This window comes from Suillus bovinus (genome assembly GCF_016758785.1).
Source record: "Suillus bovinus strain UH-Sbo-P2 chromosome Unknown EDB93scaffold_33, whole genome shotgun sequence".
NCBI lineage: Eukaryota > Fungi > Basidiomycota > Agaricomycetes > Boletales > Suillaceae > Suillus > Suillus bovinus.
The window spans coordinates 142,977-156,436 of NW_024542089.1; the positions used below are offsets into that span (position 1 = coordinate 142,977).

At 47.7% G+C, this 13,460-nt stretch overlaps 5 protein-coding genes across 5 annotated transcripts; 1 reads left to right on the forward strand and 4 right to left on the reverse strand.

The window, feature by feature from the left end:
• Window positions 1-87: 87 nt before the first annotated feature.
• EDB93DRAFT_1149745 (uncharacterized protein) lies at window positions 88-1,700 on the reverse strand. The gene is made up of 5 exons (XM_041449642.1): window positions 1,635-1,700; window positions 1,129-1,575; window positions 1,049-1,066; window positions 723-997; window positions 88-669 (listed from the first exon to the last, which is right to left on the reverse strand). The coding sequence occupies exons 2-5, from the start codon at window positions 1,261-1,263 to the stop codon at window positions 378-380; spliced, it is 720 nt and encodes a 239-aa protein (XP_041307018.1). The 5' UTR covers window positions 1,264-1,575; window positions 1,635-1,700; the 3' UTR covers window positions 88-377.
• Window positions 1,701-3,001: 1,301 nt separating this feature from the next.
• Window positions 3,002-4,671, reverse strand: EDB93DRAFT_485144 (Indoleamine 2,3-dioxygenase). Its single transcript, XM_041456521.1, has 2 exons — window positions 4,241-4,671; window positions 3,002-4,188 (listed from the first exon to the last, which is right to left on the reverse strand). Exons 1-2 carry the CDS (start codon window positions 4,550-4,552, stop codon window positions 3,106-3,108), a joined length of 1,395 nt encoding a protein of 464 aa, XP_041307019.1. The 5' UTR covers window positions 4,553-4,671; the 3' UTR covers window positions 3,002-3,105.
• Window positions 4,672-5,335: 664 nt separating this feature from the next.
• Window positions 5,336-8,111, forward strand: EDB93DRAFT_1251079 (P-loop containing nucleoside triphosphate hydrolase protein; the record flags this gene model as incomplete). Its single annotated transcript, XM_041453111.1, has 8 exons — window positions 5,336-5,821; window positions 5,868-6,690; window positions 6,742-6,824; window positions 6,875-7,077; window positions 7,132-7,301; window positions 7,360-7,549; window positions 7,601-7,793; window positions 7,848-8,111. 8 exons carry the CDS (start codon window positions 5,336-5,338, stop codon window positions 8,109-8,111), a joined length of 2,412 nt encoding a protein of 803 aa, XP_041307020.1.
• Window positions 8,112-9,354: 1,243 nt separating this feature from the next.
• Window positions 9,355-11,369, reverse strand: EDB93DRAFT_485168 (uncharacterized protein). The gene has a single exon (XM_041456522.1). The coding sequence runs from the start codon at window positions 11,218-11,220 to the stop codon at window positions 9,622-9,624; it is 1,599 nt and encodes a 532-aa protein (XP_041307021.1). The 5' UTR covers window positions 11,221-11,369; the 3' UTR covers window positions 9,355-9,621.
• Window positions 11,370-11,433: 64 nt separating this feature from the next.
• Window positions 11,434-12,798, reverse strand: EDB93DRAFT_1149766 (eukaryotic translation initiation factor 6). Its single transcript, XM_041449643.1, has 5 exons — window positions 12,583-12,798; window positions 12,346-12,528; window positions 11,939-12,291; window positions 11,757-11,877; window positions 11,434-11,698 (listed from the first exon to the last, which is right to left on the reverse strand). Exons 1-5 carry the CDS (start codon window positions 12,590-12,592, stop codon window positions 11,628-11,630), a joined length of 738 nt encoding a protein of 245 aa, XP_041307022.1. The 5' UTR covers window positions 12,593-12,798; the 3' UTR covers window positions 11,434-11,627.
• Window positions 12,799-13,460: the final 662 nt, after the last annotated feature.

Here is a 13,460-nt window from a genome sequence, read left to right on the forward strand (position 1 = left end):
AGGGTCGACGTATTGTTCGAGTCCATCTATGAATTTTACATAATCAGGCGGTGTTCCATAAACTTCCAGTGACATCATGACCTCTGAGAGCGGATTCAAGTTTCAACTGTATTGAATGATAATCATTAAATCGACATGCAGTACAATTACAACATAACATGGAATCGTGAGGTATGATGGGTTGTAATGGATGCGACGCAAATAGTACAAATTGTCCGAACACGATGCAGAGGAACGAAAATATGCTGGTCATGCAACGATCCACGTTGCCAAAAGATAATCATAAGTCAGGGAGGCGATGATCTCAGATTAGCCATAAACGACCCTAAGATACGATCCGGTCAGTTTCACGGTCCGATGCATCAAACGTTGATTACTTACCCCCTGGCGGTCGTGGATATAGGTTTGAAATCTGTTCGGCCAGATTCAACGAAATGGCGGAGGACTTCTGCCCAATCGTCTCGCGGATCCCATGAAATTTTACTAGGTGGGTCGACTTCCACAGGCATAACTTGAGAAATGCCACCACACTGTACAAGTATAACAAGTGTGCCAATTCCCCCACTGCGGCGACAGCGTTCTTCTCGCCGGCTGATATCGGCGGCTACAAGGGGATCATGACTGGTTACATATGTCCGAGAGACTATATGCGTATTTGCTACTGAGAAACTACGCGGAATCAGTATAAATTATACCCTCTAAGTCCGGTGACCAGAACTTACCGATATAGTGATTCGGCGTGAGCGTTGTAGCTCAGCTCGATAAGCAACGCACTTTGCCGGATATTGGCAGGCAGACGCTTTAATTGAAGTGCCTGGAAGCCGGCCCATCCGAGAAGTGAAGAATGTGTTGAGGTAAACTTGCGAAGGTACTTCGCCAAATTTTCATCAGGATATGCAGGCCCGATGGCCTGCTGTTTTGCACCTGACATCTGAGCAGCGGTGTGCTGACAGATGGTCTTGTGGGAAGGCCAATGCGATTTTTGGCACTCGGGAGACTATAATTTGAGTTAGACAAAAGTCATGCTAGTGGAGACTGAGTAACTTACACAATACTGGGTGGTCATCTATTGAAAGATAAGGACGTGGTCAGGGGGGATGATGGTGGAAGGGAAGGGAAGGGACTTACACAACCACCACAGAGTCTGAACTTCTGGGCAGCTGGGTTTTCAACTGCACCGCAAGTATCGCAGATGCGATAGCCACGTTGCTTCTGGTGTGGATGGGGAGGAGCGGAGTAGTAGTTGGCTGCTGCTGGTGCCATCGTGATAAGGATGTAATGTGGATAGCTCGGATACTTGTTGGTTAACCTCGACCATGATTTTCTGGCGTGTTTTATAGCTGAAAGAGCTGATGTGTATGTCCATCTTGGGCGAGCGTGTCAAGAAGTTATTGCGATCTTGGTGGAGAACAAAAAGTAGGTCTGGTGCTTTTTGTCTTCAAGTGTCTGAAAGTAAGACCCGGCAAGGCTTTTTGTGTCTGTAGTCAAGGAATGGATGCGGATATGCGAAAACAGTGCTTCCTAAATGCCCAATAACAATAAAGCAATGAGAAACTGAAATCAATGACTGATAATCTAGTGAGCAAGACAATTAGCTCAAAAAGGAAATGAAGCGAGAGGATAACTGTTTGTACTTATTTGTTATAATACATTTTTGGACATGCCGTTATTGCTAATTGTTGCTAGTCGGTGGGGGCATGATTCGTTGCAAAATATTACATGGAACGTCTTCTCACAACTTTGACAGGAGATCCGATCGACCATCCAACCAAAATATCATATCGAACACTTGCGCCCAACTAATCTAGCAACTTCAAAGGAGAGATTTTACCCGCAATCTCGGACACGAGGCTCGGATGGATCCTGCTGCGTGTTTGAACTGGTTAGCTCTTGCCAAAAATTCGTAACGATTTCACAGCACTCCGTGAACCATATCGCAATGAGCCTTCGGCTACTCCTTGAACCTTATTCCTAGGTCCTGTGCTATCCTGGGCGCCACCTTTCGTTTTTTTCTCAATCCATTCGTAATCTATTAGACAACCAACTCGGAAATGAAACCCTGTTCAAGGTTCTTGCGAGGAACTCCGGTTCTGGTTCCAGAAATCGGACGATCGCGCTCTGCTCGTGGGCGTCTTATATCGTCACCAGCCATATCATCTACTCGAGGGCACTTAAGAATGACATCAATCGACGTCGGCATGGCGCCTTTTGTATCCTCCGAATAGGTTCTGTGATCTGGATCAGAGTCTAAGATTCAAAAGTTTGTCAATTTTCATGCAGTGCAAGCAGCTTACCAGAGCCATTCCTTTGTATCGATGTTCTATATCTAGGTGCTATCCCGCGAACAATCCATCCTACAATGGTAGCTGACATATGCTTACTATGAGGTGCGGGACCGATTGAGTTGCCCGACTAGGTATGTCGACCATTACAAGTCCGAAATTTTCAATATGTTCAATTACAATTCCCTGAGTTCGAATCATTCGATGTTCCAGGCGCAATCCTTCAATTAACGGCAAGATCCCGTGGTCAGCGGCTTTAGAAGGGCCTATGATAGGCCTGTGACCCGCCTGGCTTTTATGCTACGAACAAGTCGAGTAGATGACTACGTCACCCCCTTTGCTCCAGTTAAACTGGCACCGAGTCCAGGTTTATGGCGTTGCTCGTCGTATCATCATTTTTCTAGAGTGCCAGTGCCAGAGATCCGGAGTCCCTGACAATTTATTCTCTTATGGCCGGCTAATTGGTATGGTCTGGTATGGAAGTCGTACCGAAAGCTCTGAAGGCACTTCCCTGGCGCATTCACTTGCTGATGCTATGACGTAGAACACGGTGAGAAAGCAAGGCTTTTGCTTTGCTACTGTAAACCGACCGAAGATACTCTCAAGTAAGTCCATATAACTTAGACGAGACAATTGAACAACTTCTATTATCGTGTTGTTTGTCTAAGGGAGGCTAATCGAACGTAGTTCATACAAAGCAATTAAAGTGAACATGTCGTCATACAGAAGAAAAGATTGACGAGTCAGAATAATAATCAATAGGTTGAACGAATGCACGAACGCCGGTGCTCATGTTGTGCCAGGATCCCAACTCCAACGCAATCTACAGCGTAGGCTCCACGACCGCCTCGGCAGTTTTGTCCCTCACACCTTTAAGGAAGCGTACTAGGTCCGTCCCGCCAGTGCCCTTCAACACTTGCTTCCCAACGACCCGAGCTTCTCGATCTGTCTCTGTCCTTTCACGAGCGGCAGGTGCAATGATATAGATTGCCACTATTTTGATATGCGCATCCCTAAACTGCTTCACCGACTGCACTGCAGAATTGTATGCGTCCAAAAGTTTTGCATCCGACTTTGTTTGCATCACGAACGTCCGCACAGGACGGGGGTTCGTGCTGAGGTGTCGCAAGAAACTGCGGTGGTGACGTGGCATGTAGATCTGCATCCTTCTCAACAGCGTCCGTTGGTCTGGTGCAACACCACCTTCGACCATATTGCAATTGTCTAGACCAAGAAATACGTCTAGAGCATGGATCAGGGCGCTCTGCCCTGCGCTTGGCCCTGAGAGGTCGGTAGGCTGCTCTTCAACACCTTCGAACACCCATTTCCTCTTGGCAGGATCAGAGTCTGCGCCACGGAACCATGGGCGGATAGAGTTATAAAACGTGTTAGGGTCGCAGCCCTTACGCACGTCGAGCAGGATGGTCTCAAGGTCGTTCACGATCGAAGCAAGCTTGGAGAGGTATGCAGTAATGCGCCTGATGGCTATCTTGTCACCAACAAACAATTCATCCATAGTCAAACGCATAAGCTCGAGAGCTTCGACGCCGCGAAGCTCTATGCGTGCCGAAGCAAGGTAGAATTCTTGCTCGTCTGTGGTACCAGAGAACGTATTCTGACTGCGAAGGTTGTCTATAGCAGGGGCCTCGAATCCAAGCTCGTTTCGGACCCTGGGACGGATGGTGTCCCAATTATAGAGGACATTGTCAGAGTACGTGAGGACTGGGGGTAACTGTAAGTGATTGGATATGGCGACGAGTGGTACAGAAATTGATTCCGGAATGAGCACGGAAGAAGACAGGGGGAGTGTGTAAATGTAAAAATGCATGATAAAGGTGAGAACATGGTGCGCGCGCCGAAGTAGGAGCTCGGACTGTGTGAGCTCAGACATGGGAAGGACAGGCAGCTGGTGTGTGTGTGAGAAGGGCGTGATAAAAAATACGGAGGCCCGTGCTGACCTTTCGAACGTGTTCTCGCCATGACTCAGACGAGTTTTTCTCCTCAGCTGTCAGACCTGGTTTGACAGCGAGCTGTAGCTTTGCCTGCGTTGCAGCATCCAGTGCTGTCTCCCAGAGTTCCCATTGCTCTGGGAGTCTATTTAAAGGAGGATCTGGGGGCATAAAACCCGTGCGAGTATCAACATCGAAATCGTGTGCAGCGAGAGTGGAGGTATCAATGTGCCCCTCCTGTGCGCCGATTAGGAAATCCTGACGAGGTTGGAGGAGGAAGTGATCAGGGGGTAGCATATCGGCTGGCTGTTGGCAGGACATTTTGCGATCAGGGGAGCTATGAAGTGGATTAACAGCCTGAATACGCGTACGGATGCTGACGATGAGATTATATGGTTCTCATATGAAGATTTGATCCACCGCCATCAGCGATTCAATAGGCTAATACGTATGATCCGGCGGTTCACGTAAAAATTCATTCCGTCTTGATGACCAATTGCATCACGTGAGAGGTGAGGTTCTGGCTAATCCTATGCATTGGTGCTGTAGGGCAGCTTCCCCCCCAAAAAAAAACGGTAGAACGGCAAACGGAAGAATTATTTCGAGTGCAGCAGACAGTGGACTTGTGTTTTCGGTAGACTCTCTGCCTTTTCAACGTGTATAGCATTTTCGTGTGTTCTCAAAAAATTATCGAAATCACTGCATCTAGCACGGAGGTGTATGATAAAAGGATTATAGGAAATGCTTGCTTCTGCCAAGGGCTCCTGAGTCCTGACCGTGACTTTCGGCGATGGTAATAGCCACTTTACTGCCAACTGAATTATACCCAAGTTGACGCAACATTTCCTAGGCGGTTAATTCAATGCTGACCGTGCCACATGAACTACTTGCCACATCACACAAAATTTTCTTGAAATGGAGGTAATTATTTGGCCGAGCATTAGCCGGTGCGCTACAATTGCAAGCGACGAGTAGAGTGATCATTGCATTTTAACGTTGTCACGGTAGTAAGTTGAACGCGGCTGGTACCTAGTGACGTGTGATATTATGCCATGGAGGTGACTGACGCGCTTGTCACGCGTTCGTGACACCACCTTCTTTCCCATGGAATCGACTCCAGTGACACCTTCTCGACGTTCAAAACGCTTTCAACCACTTGTAACTCCCGTGAAGACTGATGCCTTTGTAGACAAAACTGTAATCTGGGCAGATGCTCCCTGCTACATTCGTCCCACTGTATACGAAGATTACCAGGTTCTTCAAGAGGATGAGGGATGGCAACCACGGCCAGGGATGCAGACTGTTTTTCGCAAGTCATTTAAGCGGACGAAAAATATCGCGCCAGCTTCACGGAAAGGGTCGAGTGCGCGTAGGTCAGTTGTCGACACTGAGACATTTGAGGTCGGAGACACCGTGCTCGTCAAAACGCAGTCCACGAAACACCCCAGTGTTGGCGTCATCGCTTCCATGTGGGAATTACAAGGCAACAATGACCAGGAGGGCGACAAACCACAGATGATGGTCAGGGTTCACTGGTTTCAACATCCATCTGAACTGCCTCGCATAAGGGCAAAGAGGGAACATTTCGAGGTCAGTGGCACATCTGCTGATGGTCATCCGCTCATTCCACCATCAGAACGAAGTGTATTTTACTCTCGCTTCACAAGCTATTCTTCCGCCTTCATGTATACTATCGCATTGCACCATCTCCGAAGTTCCTCAGACCGCACCCACAGCCCGCAAACGAAGTAACTGGACCAGTGCTACTGCTGAGGAGAATAAAATATTCTACTGTCGCCTTGCAATCGAGTCTCGCAGCAACATTTACTACGACTTCCACTGGGCAGCTCACAAACAACAAGCTCTCGGCAGCTCTAACGAAGACCTCGCCAGTGGGACTTGCTGGCATGTCGCTGTGGAGACCACACCATTGAGACGGCGTACGAAAAAGCAAAAGAGACTTCAAGACATCGCGGAAGAAAGCGGTGATGATGTCGTTCGTGATCGTGACTACGAGAACGACGAACCTCCATCAGAAACCGACGACCACCTCATCCCCTCTATTGTTGACGACGCCTCCGACAATGAGACAACTCTTAGTGGGCTTAACGATGACATTCCAAAGACACCATCGCGCAAGCGCAAACGCGCCTTATCCACACCCAAGTCCACGCCGAGCAAGAAACGTGGACCGAAGCTCGCAGCACCCACTCCGCACTCCAAAGCGGCATTACGAAAGCGAAGTCGAAAAGCACCAGCCGTCCGTATTCCGCCTCCGAATCTCACACAGGAGCACTACAATCAACTGCAAAACCTTCCTCCGGACCCGTGGCTTCGTGCAATGCACGTCCTTCATGTTGCAGCGCGTCCTGATGTTCTCCCGTGTCGTGAGGAGGAATACGGTCGCGTTCTCAGAACTGTAGAGGAACTCCTGGAGGAAGGAAGTGGAGGTTGTGTTTGTGTGTCGAGTCTCACCCATTTTTTTTCACCCTTTTGATATCTATTTTTAGACATTTCTGGAGTACCAGGAACAGGCAAGACTGCAACAGTTCATGCTATTATTCGTGAACTCAAACGAATGGCCGAGAACAATGTCCGTTCTTTGTCAACCGGTCCTTCTTATTCAATAATCTTGTTTGTTAGGAAACGAATCCCTTCACTTACGTCGAAATCAATGGACTTAGAATTCCCGAGCCATCTGCTGCATACAACCTACTTTGGGAGACAGTCTCGGGGCATGATGTAGCTAGCGATGGTCACCTCAAATCCAGCGCCAAGGAGGCGCTCAAGCAGCTTACCAAACACTTCTCTGCAGGCGCACGGGCGGGCCCCGCAGGGCACGCGTGGTAAGTAGTAGTAGCAGCATCAACCAGTCGATCATCGCTAAGTTGTGTGCCTAGTGTCGTTCTTATGGACGAGCTTGATCAACTTGTCACAGCAAAGCAGGATGTGGTATACAATTTCTTCAACTGGCCCACAATCGCAGGCTCAAAGCTTGTCGTGATCGCTGTCGCAAACACCATGGACCTTCCAGAGCGGGTGATGACCGGACGCGTGCGCAGTCGACTTGGTACGTGTTGTTAAACCAAGCACCCCACCCATCTCATGCTCATTTATATGCTGCAAAGGAATGATCCGAACCAACTTCCAGCCATACACGACGCAGCAGCTTGAGAAAATTGTGCATGCACGTCTCAGAGAAGCCAAAGAGGGCCTGGAAGAGCCTCCGGATGTAATCAACGCTGACGGCGTGAAGTTTGCCGCAATGAAGGTTTCATCGATCAGTGGAGACGCACGAAGGGTGCTTGATATTTGTCGGTACGTGTCGGGCTTATTTTGTAGCGACAATACAACTGAACTCAAAGGTAGAAGAGCGGTGGAACTCGTGCATCCCAAACGGCGCGCTGCTCGCACGGAAGATGTTAAAGAGGTCATCAAAGTGCTACAGAATAGCCCAACCGCAGCATACCTCCGAGACTGCAGCTTACATGAGCGGATCATGCTTGCATCCCTGCTGAGATGCATAAAGCGAGAAGGTATTGAGGAGATCAAATGGAGCGAAGTATGTTTTATTTTAATTTATATTCCGCGGAGTGCTCGACTAATAGTACGTAAGATTGAAAACCAGCATATCGTATATGTCGAAGCTCTGACTTCGGAAGGAGATCCGTCGCGGAAGCCCACGCCGGAGGAACTGGTACTTGTTCTGGACTCCCTGGTTGCCTCTCGCGCTCTGATCATCGAGGATGGTGTGAACGCTGTCCGCAAGTCCCCCGGTGAACGCAGGGTCATTCTCAACCTGGAGCAGACAGAAGTAGAGAGGGTGCTGAGTGAGGTAGGCGGACGGTCTTGGGCAACAGCGCTTGGTGTTGGTGCATGATTCGATACTCAAGATGTTTTTGGATCCGATCAACAGGATTTAATCTATCGGCGTCACTGTCTGGGAACGTTCTAGAGGCCGCCATATCTCACCTGTCTCATTAATTGTACCATCACTTCGATGTCATGTATGTGTATTTCGTATTCTATACCCTAAGCTAAGTACTTGTGTCTTTGTAATCTAGTGTTTAATTCAGGACAACGGCAAGCTCCGATTAAGTAACACCGGACAAGCACCTCCTGCCAATGGGTTTCGGAAGCAGATCACATCTACAAAAGACAGCAGACCTGGATCAGCACGTTGCCGATCAAATCTTAAGTTGCTGTGGTTGACGCAGCAGACATCGCATTTATGATCTGCTAAGTTAATTTTGATTAAGACCTGCGCTGGCTAAAGCCAAATTAGGATTACCCGTCATCTCGGAAGGTTGTAGGAGGCCGGGCAGATGTATTTTTGAAATGCACTCTACACTCAATCATGTGACGCATGATCTCACCACAAAAATAATCTCTCCTGTAGGGTTCCTTCTATCGCCTCATAGTTCCCATCCCTTGACTCGTTACTCAATGATGATCTTGTTTCAGTTTGGCCAAGGCCCCCCAACACCTCTATGTTAGACATGAGTTCTCTCTCATTGGCCAGCAATTTATGTCTGTCAGATGGAAAACGACAAGTCAGTTTATTAGACGAATCTAATAAACCTTGTGTAAACCCGGATAAAATACTGTCCGCGATAATCAAATCCGAGCTTTGATTATCACTTCTAGCCTAACGGTTGAGGGACAACCGTCTTGACTAGATTCGTTGGTAGTGACCTATCACAATTGCCATCTCGATAAGAATAAATATTTCGTTCCATATCATACGCGAACGTATCTATAGTGCAAGTTGGTATACAATGAACGGCGAAACGATGGATCCAATGGTACAGTTGAAATCTCCACACTACAGCACATGAACTTGGAAAGCAAATCATACTAGTACAACAGAAACAGTAGCGGAACAAGCACAGTACGTACGATCATGTGGAACTCCCAGTATAATAAACGCTCGAGGCGCTGTCGTTGACGATGGCATCTAATCCGTGCTCTTTAAACGCCATCCTGAGCGCTGTTGATGGACTGAAGAGCAAATTTGGTCGATCCGTTGTCTCGTATCCTTCGTGAATACGCATTACAGGCGGTAAGGAAAGGCTATGCAGTCCCGTAGATTGGCGCCATTTGCAAGCGACTTGCCATGGACGCTCCGATGCCTCCGGAAAGATATGAAGATAGTTGGACACTGGCTTGTATTTGAATTTGTCTATGGGTGCCTCTGCAACAGGATCGATCTCAAGAACAAGACGATCTTGGAACTCCGGGTATTCTGCTTGAGCGGTCACCGACAATTGAGAGATGAAATCTCGATGGGACTGAATCTCAGCGTCTTCAATCTTGGCCAAAAGGAAGAGGCTCCTCCTGATATACCGTGAAGAATTCGGGCCTGTGAATGTCTCAGTATGCAAAAGGTATCAGGTTACATAAGGAGACGCGCCAATGGCAGCTTTGAGGTACTTGCACGCCATACGATGTCCCTGGTCCCAATCTATATTCTGGCATTGTCTAGAACAATATCTCGCAACTGTGCACCTGGCACACTGGAATAGATCCCACTGTGGATGCCATTCATCGGTGTTCTTCAAAATCAGGGGCTGATTAGCAACAGTCTCTAGACGGGAAAAAGTATATGGTTCACTCACATGCACAGCAGCGCATTGACGATCGAAGAATATCGATGCCGCGGGTATCTGACTTCTAAGGTCTAAGAAGCGTCGAACATCTTTTTTGAACAGATTCCAGGCCTGTAGTAGGTCTGTATCGCGCTGAGCATTCGCATCTAGCGATTTCTCGTCAGCCTCTAGCTCGCTCCCTGCGATCCGCAAGACCTTGTCGAATGTGAGGTATGAACGAAGGGCAGTAATCAACAATGCATTAAGACATTCCGCCGTATCTGCACCAGGAATACAGGTATGAGCTTGAAGGACGGTAGGGAGGAATCGCGCCCGAAGGGCTTGACATATAACGGCCACAAGGTCATCCACAGGACCTCCCATGAGTAATGCAATGTAACCTAAAGCATCCTCAAACGCTTTCTTCACGTGTTTAGCGAAGTCATCGTGCTTCAGGGTTAGAGAGAGTTGACATAGATCACGAAGGGTATAGATAACGATGGCCACGAGGTTGCGATCGATATAGGCCTCTCGCAAGGCGCAGTTCTGTTGACTAGTAACGAACAGTAGGTTTGCACAATTCCCAAAGCAATTAATGAGCATTATTTGCCAACGAGGCACCCCGAAAGTAGAATCGCATGAAGTCGTATCGTCGATACTTTGTCCAGAAACAACCTTCTTCCTGTACAGACAGCGGATATTTCTGAGATATCTGGAGGTAATAGAAGCTATGGCTCTAATGCCTCCAGCGACATGAATAAGGGTCGATACAAAAGAAGGATGGTCGACATCCAGACATGCCTGCACCATGTATGACATGTGCTCTTGGAAAGCCCCTTGTTCCTTGCTGCCCATGACCTTGTCAGCTTCGGTGAGAAAGTCATTATCCTTTGAGGTGACCGCCATGCACCACAGCTGTGAGATAATGGGGTGTAGAGATGGTGTATTGATGAGGGACTGTGGTGTTTGTGAGTCGCCGATCAAACTCATCCGCATTAACATGTTGACAACTAGCTTCAGCGCTTCTGATCTAGTTATGAGAAGACCTGGAAGGCGGGCAGGGTTGCTGGAAGCGAAGAAGTGACGATAAAAGAAATTGACCCAGAGATGACAACGAGTCCAGTTGGATATTAGGTTGTCGGCAATGCTCTGTAGCGCCTGCGTCAATTCTCTTGGGTGATTGACACGATTCAGCGTGACTAGCACTCCTTTAAGGGAGTACCTTGCGAGCATGATACTTCTCACATCCCTTGAAGTGACGACATCGGGGATGCGAGCTGGATCAAGGTGATGATAGAAGACTGGTAGCAATGTCAGAAGTTGCTCTGGTTTCCAATGTTGTGCGATGTTGCATAGTCCGTCGAGCTCTTTGATTGACCCGCTAGCAGCTTTATTGATCATGAACTATTTGGCAAGACAGGAGACAATTAACCCGAGCAAATCCAGAATTGTAGGCATATTCTCGTACACACCTGTATCACTCGGGCGAATGTATGGCCATCTTCAGGTTGTCTTTGAGGAGGGGCGGATGACATGGGGATGTTTACAGAAGCACGGGTACGATGAAGCGCTCATCACTGCATACGTTCGTCACGCGACTGTCACATAACGCTATACAACAGAGAATTGGCGAATAACATTACACTTGAACATATTCTCCAGTATCAATCCCTCTTACTATTTTTCCATTTCCAACGACTTACAAGCGTAAAGATACAGAATTCATGTTGCTGCACTTCAAATGTAAATGTAGACGTGAAGGTATGGTATATGTAACAGTGACGGGATGCGTGACAGTGAAATTTCAATCATGCCCAGTTGTCGATAAGAGAATCCCGCATCTCTCCAATGACAGCTGAAGAACTTTGTCCTTGAAGCTCTGTGATGGTGAAATACGTTGGAAAGGTGAAAACAGGAGGCAAAAATGGTAGACATACTGAATGCAGCTTCGATGACACTGATCTCTGTGGCGGTAGTGTCAAGCCCAGTAAACGCACACCAGTCGTTCACGACAAGACCTCCGCCAATAACGTCTGAACCTCGGTTGACAGTACCAGCCTAGAAATAAGAGTAAATTCAGTTATGATATACCTGCACTGGGCTTTCTATAGATACGCACCACAAGGGGAATTTGTAGAAGGCTACTCAGTTCATCCTGGTCCTGAACACTCGTCTTTGGATGAACAAGTCCACCCTGATTTGAGATCGCACAATAACTTCCCACAAGGACGTTATCTGCGACGGTCTGCCTAAATACTTCAACCTTGAGCACATCAGCGATTATTTCTTCTGTCTCGCGATCGACGTCAGGGTGGACGAGGGCAACGTAGTCGTTGCAAGCGATGACATTTCCAAGCGCGGATAGACGTTCTTCCACTCGCTGGATCGACACAGCGTCGGGAAGGGAGTTGCGCAGATGCTGCAGTTCCTGATCAGTCGTTGTTGAAGGGACGAGGAGACCATGTCTATTTCCTAGAGGTGGAGATCAGCCTACTGGGAAAGTATGAGGAAAGAAATATCACAGACCTGCAGTCAATCTCCCAACGATGCGGGTGCCACCAATTGTGGAATGCACGATGGGGATGACATCGCCAAGCTCAGCCTCGAAGGCCGAGTAGAAATTTGCACTGCCTTGGATTGCAGCTAGGCAGTAGCTGTTGGTGAGTTTTGAGAACACGCCGATTTCACTACTATTTTCGAATTGGATGCCTGTGATGTATGTTCATGGGATGCGTAAGATTGCGCATCAGTAAAGACACCCACGAGTTGCCATGGTTAGATGTTGAAGGTTTGAAGAATAATCTACAACTGCTAGAGGTTTAGACGGAAGATAGAATATATACAGAAAAGAGTGGGAGTTGTGAAGGTGGTGCCGGTGAGTATTTGAGTGCTTGACCCAATCCCTTTAAAATTTTATATAAGGCTAATCTACACTTGATCAAAGGAGTCAACCATAATCAAACCAGCGGCTGCGGTTCCGCTTTGTCGCTTCCCTTTTTACTCCACGCCTTCCGATGACTCAAAAATCTATGATTCTGAATGAATCATTGAGCTGTATGTACGTACAGCAGTTACTTCACTAGAGTTCGTTTCACTCTAGCACATGCGCACTTCTACACAGAATCCTCATGTACGCATTATCATATTTTTAGTGGTTCTTGCGCCACGGCTCAGTTTATGGTTAGTTTTACACATGGAATGCACCCTTCAGCAGTCATATCATCACGGAAAATTCTGAAAAGGCACATGGTGATTGTACACATGATTAGGCCATGTTAAAATAAATAGATCCGGGGCCACTTTCTTCAAGTTTCTTGATAGAATCCTTCTAAAGTGTGGGGAGATTCCGCTGTGCCGAAATGCGGCACTAGGCACATGCATCTCACTTGCTGGTGTATACGTGGATGTGCGGAGTATCCAGCTGCGCATGCTTGATCAAATTCCAGATGTTTAAATGAACTGTCTGTGTGGCTCGAACAGCCATCATGCACTCGCACTCAATGCAAGGACTATCCTGCATGCCCCCATGATGTCTGGGTCCTTGGTGCTCTGGCAGGTGTCGAGAAAATAATGCTGGATCATTGCTCCACTCACTGGGGCTAGTAACCTGGTCATTAGCACGACATCTTTCTCGTCTTTTC

Excerpts from the sequence above, each read along its gene's own strand:
- EDB93DRAFT_1149745 (XM_041449642.1), bottom strand. The coding sequence starts at position 1,263 with ATGGCACCAGCAGCAGCCAACTACTACTCCGCTCCTCCCCATCCACAC. Across the intron at positions 670-722 it reads CACGCCGAATCACTATATCG|TTTCTCAGTAGCAAATACGC; the intron begins GTAAGTTCTGGT and ends GATTCCGCGTAG.
- EDB93DRAFT_485144 (XM_041456521.1), bottom strand. The coding sequence starts at position 4,552 with ATGTCCTGCCAACAGCCAGCCGATATGCTACCCCCTGATCACTTCCTC. Across the intron at positions 4,189-4,240 it reads GGCGAGAACACGTTCGAAAG|CTGCCTGTCCTTCCCATGTC; the intron begins GTCAGCACGGGC and ends CACACACACCAG.
- EDB93DRAFT_485168 (XM_041456522.1), bottom strand. The coding sequence starts at position 11,220 with ATGATCAATAAAGCTGCTAGCGGGTCAATCAAAGAGCTCGACGGACTA.
- EDB93DRAFT_1149766 (XM_041449643.1), bottom strand. Across the intron at positions 12,292-12,345 it reads CGTTGGGAGATTGACTGCAG|GAAATAGACATGGTCTCCTC; the intron begins GTCTGTGATATT and ends CTCCACCTCTAG. Across the intron at positions 11,878-11,938 it reads TTCTACAAATTCCCCTTGTG|GCTGGTACTGTCAACCGAGG; the intron begins GTGCGTATCTAT and ends TCTTATTTCTAG.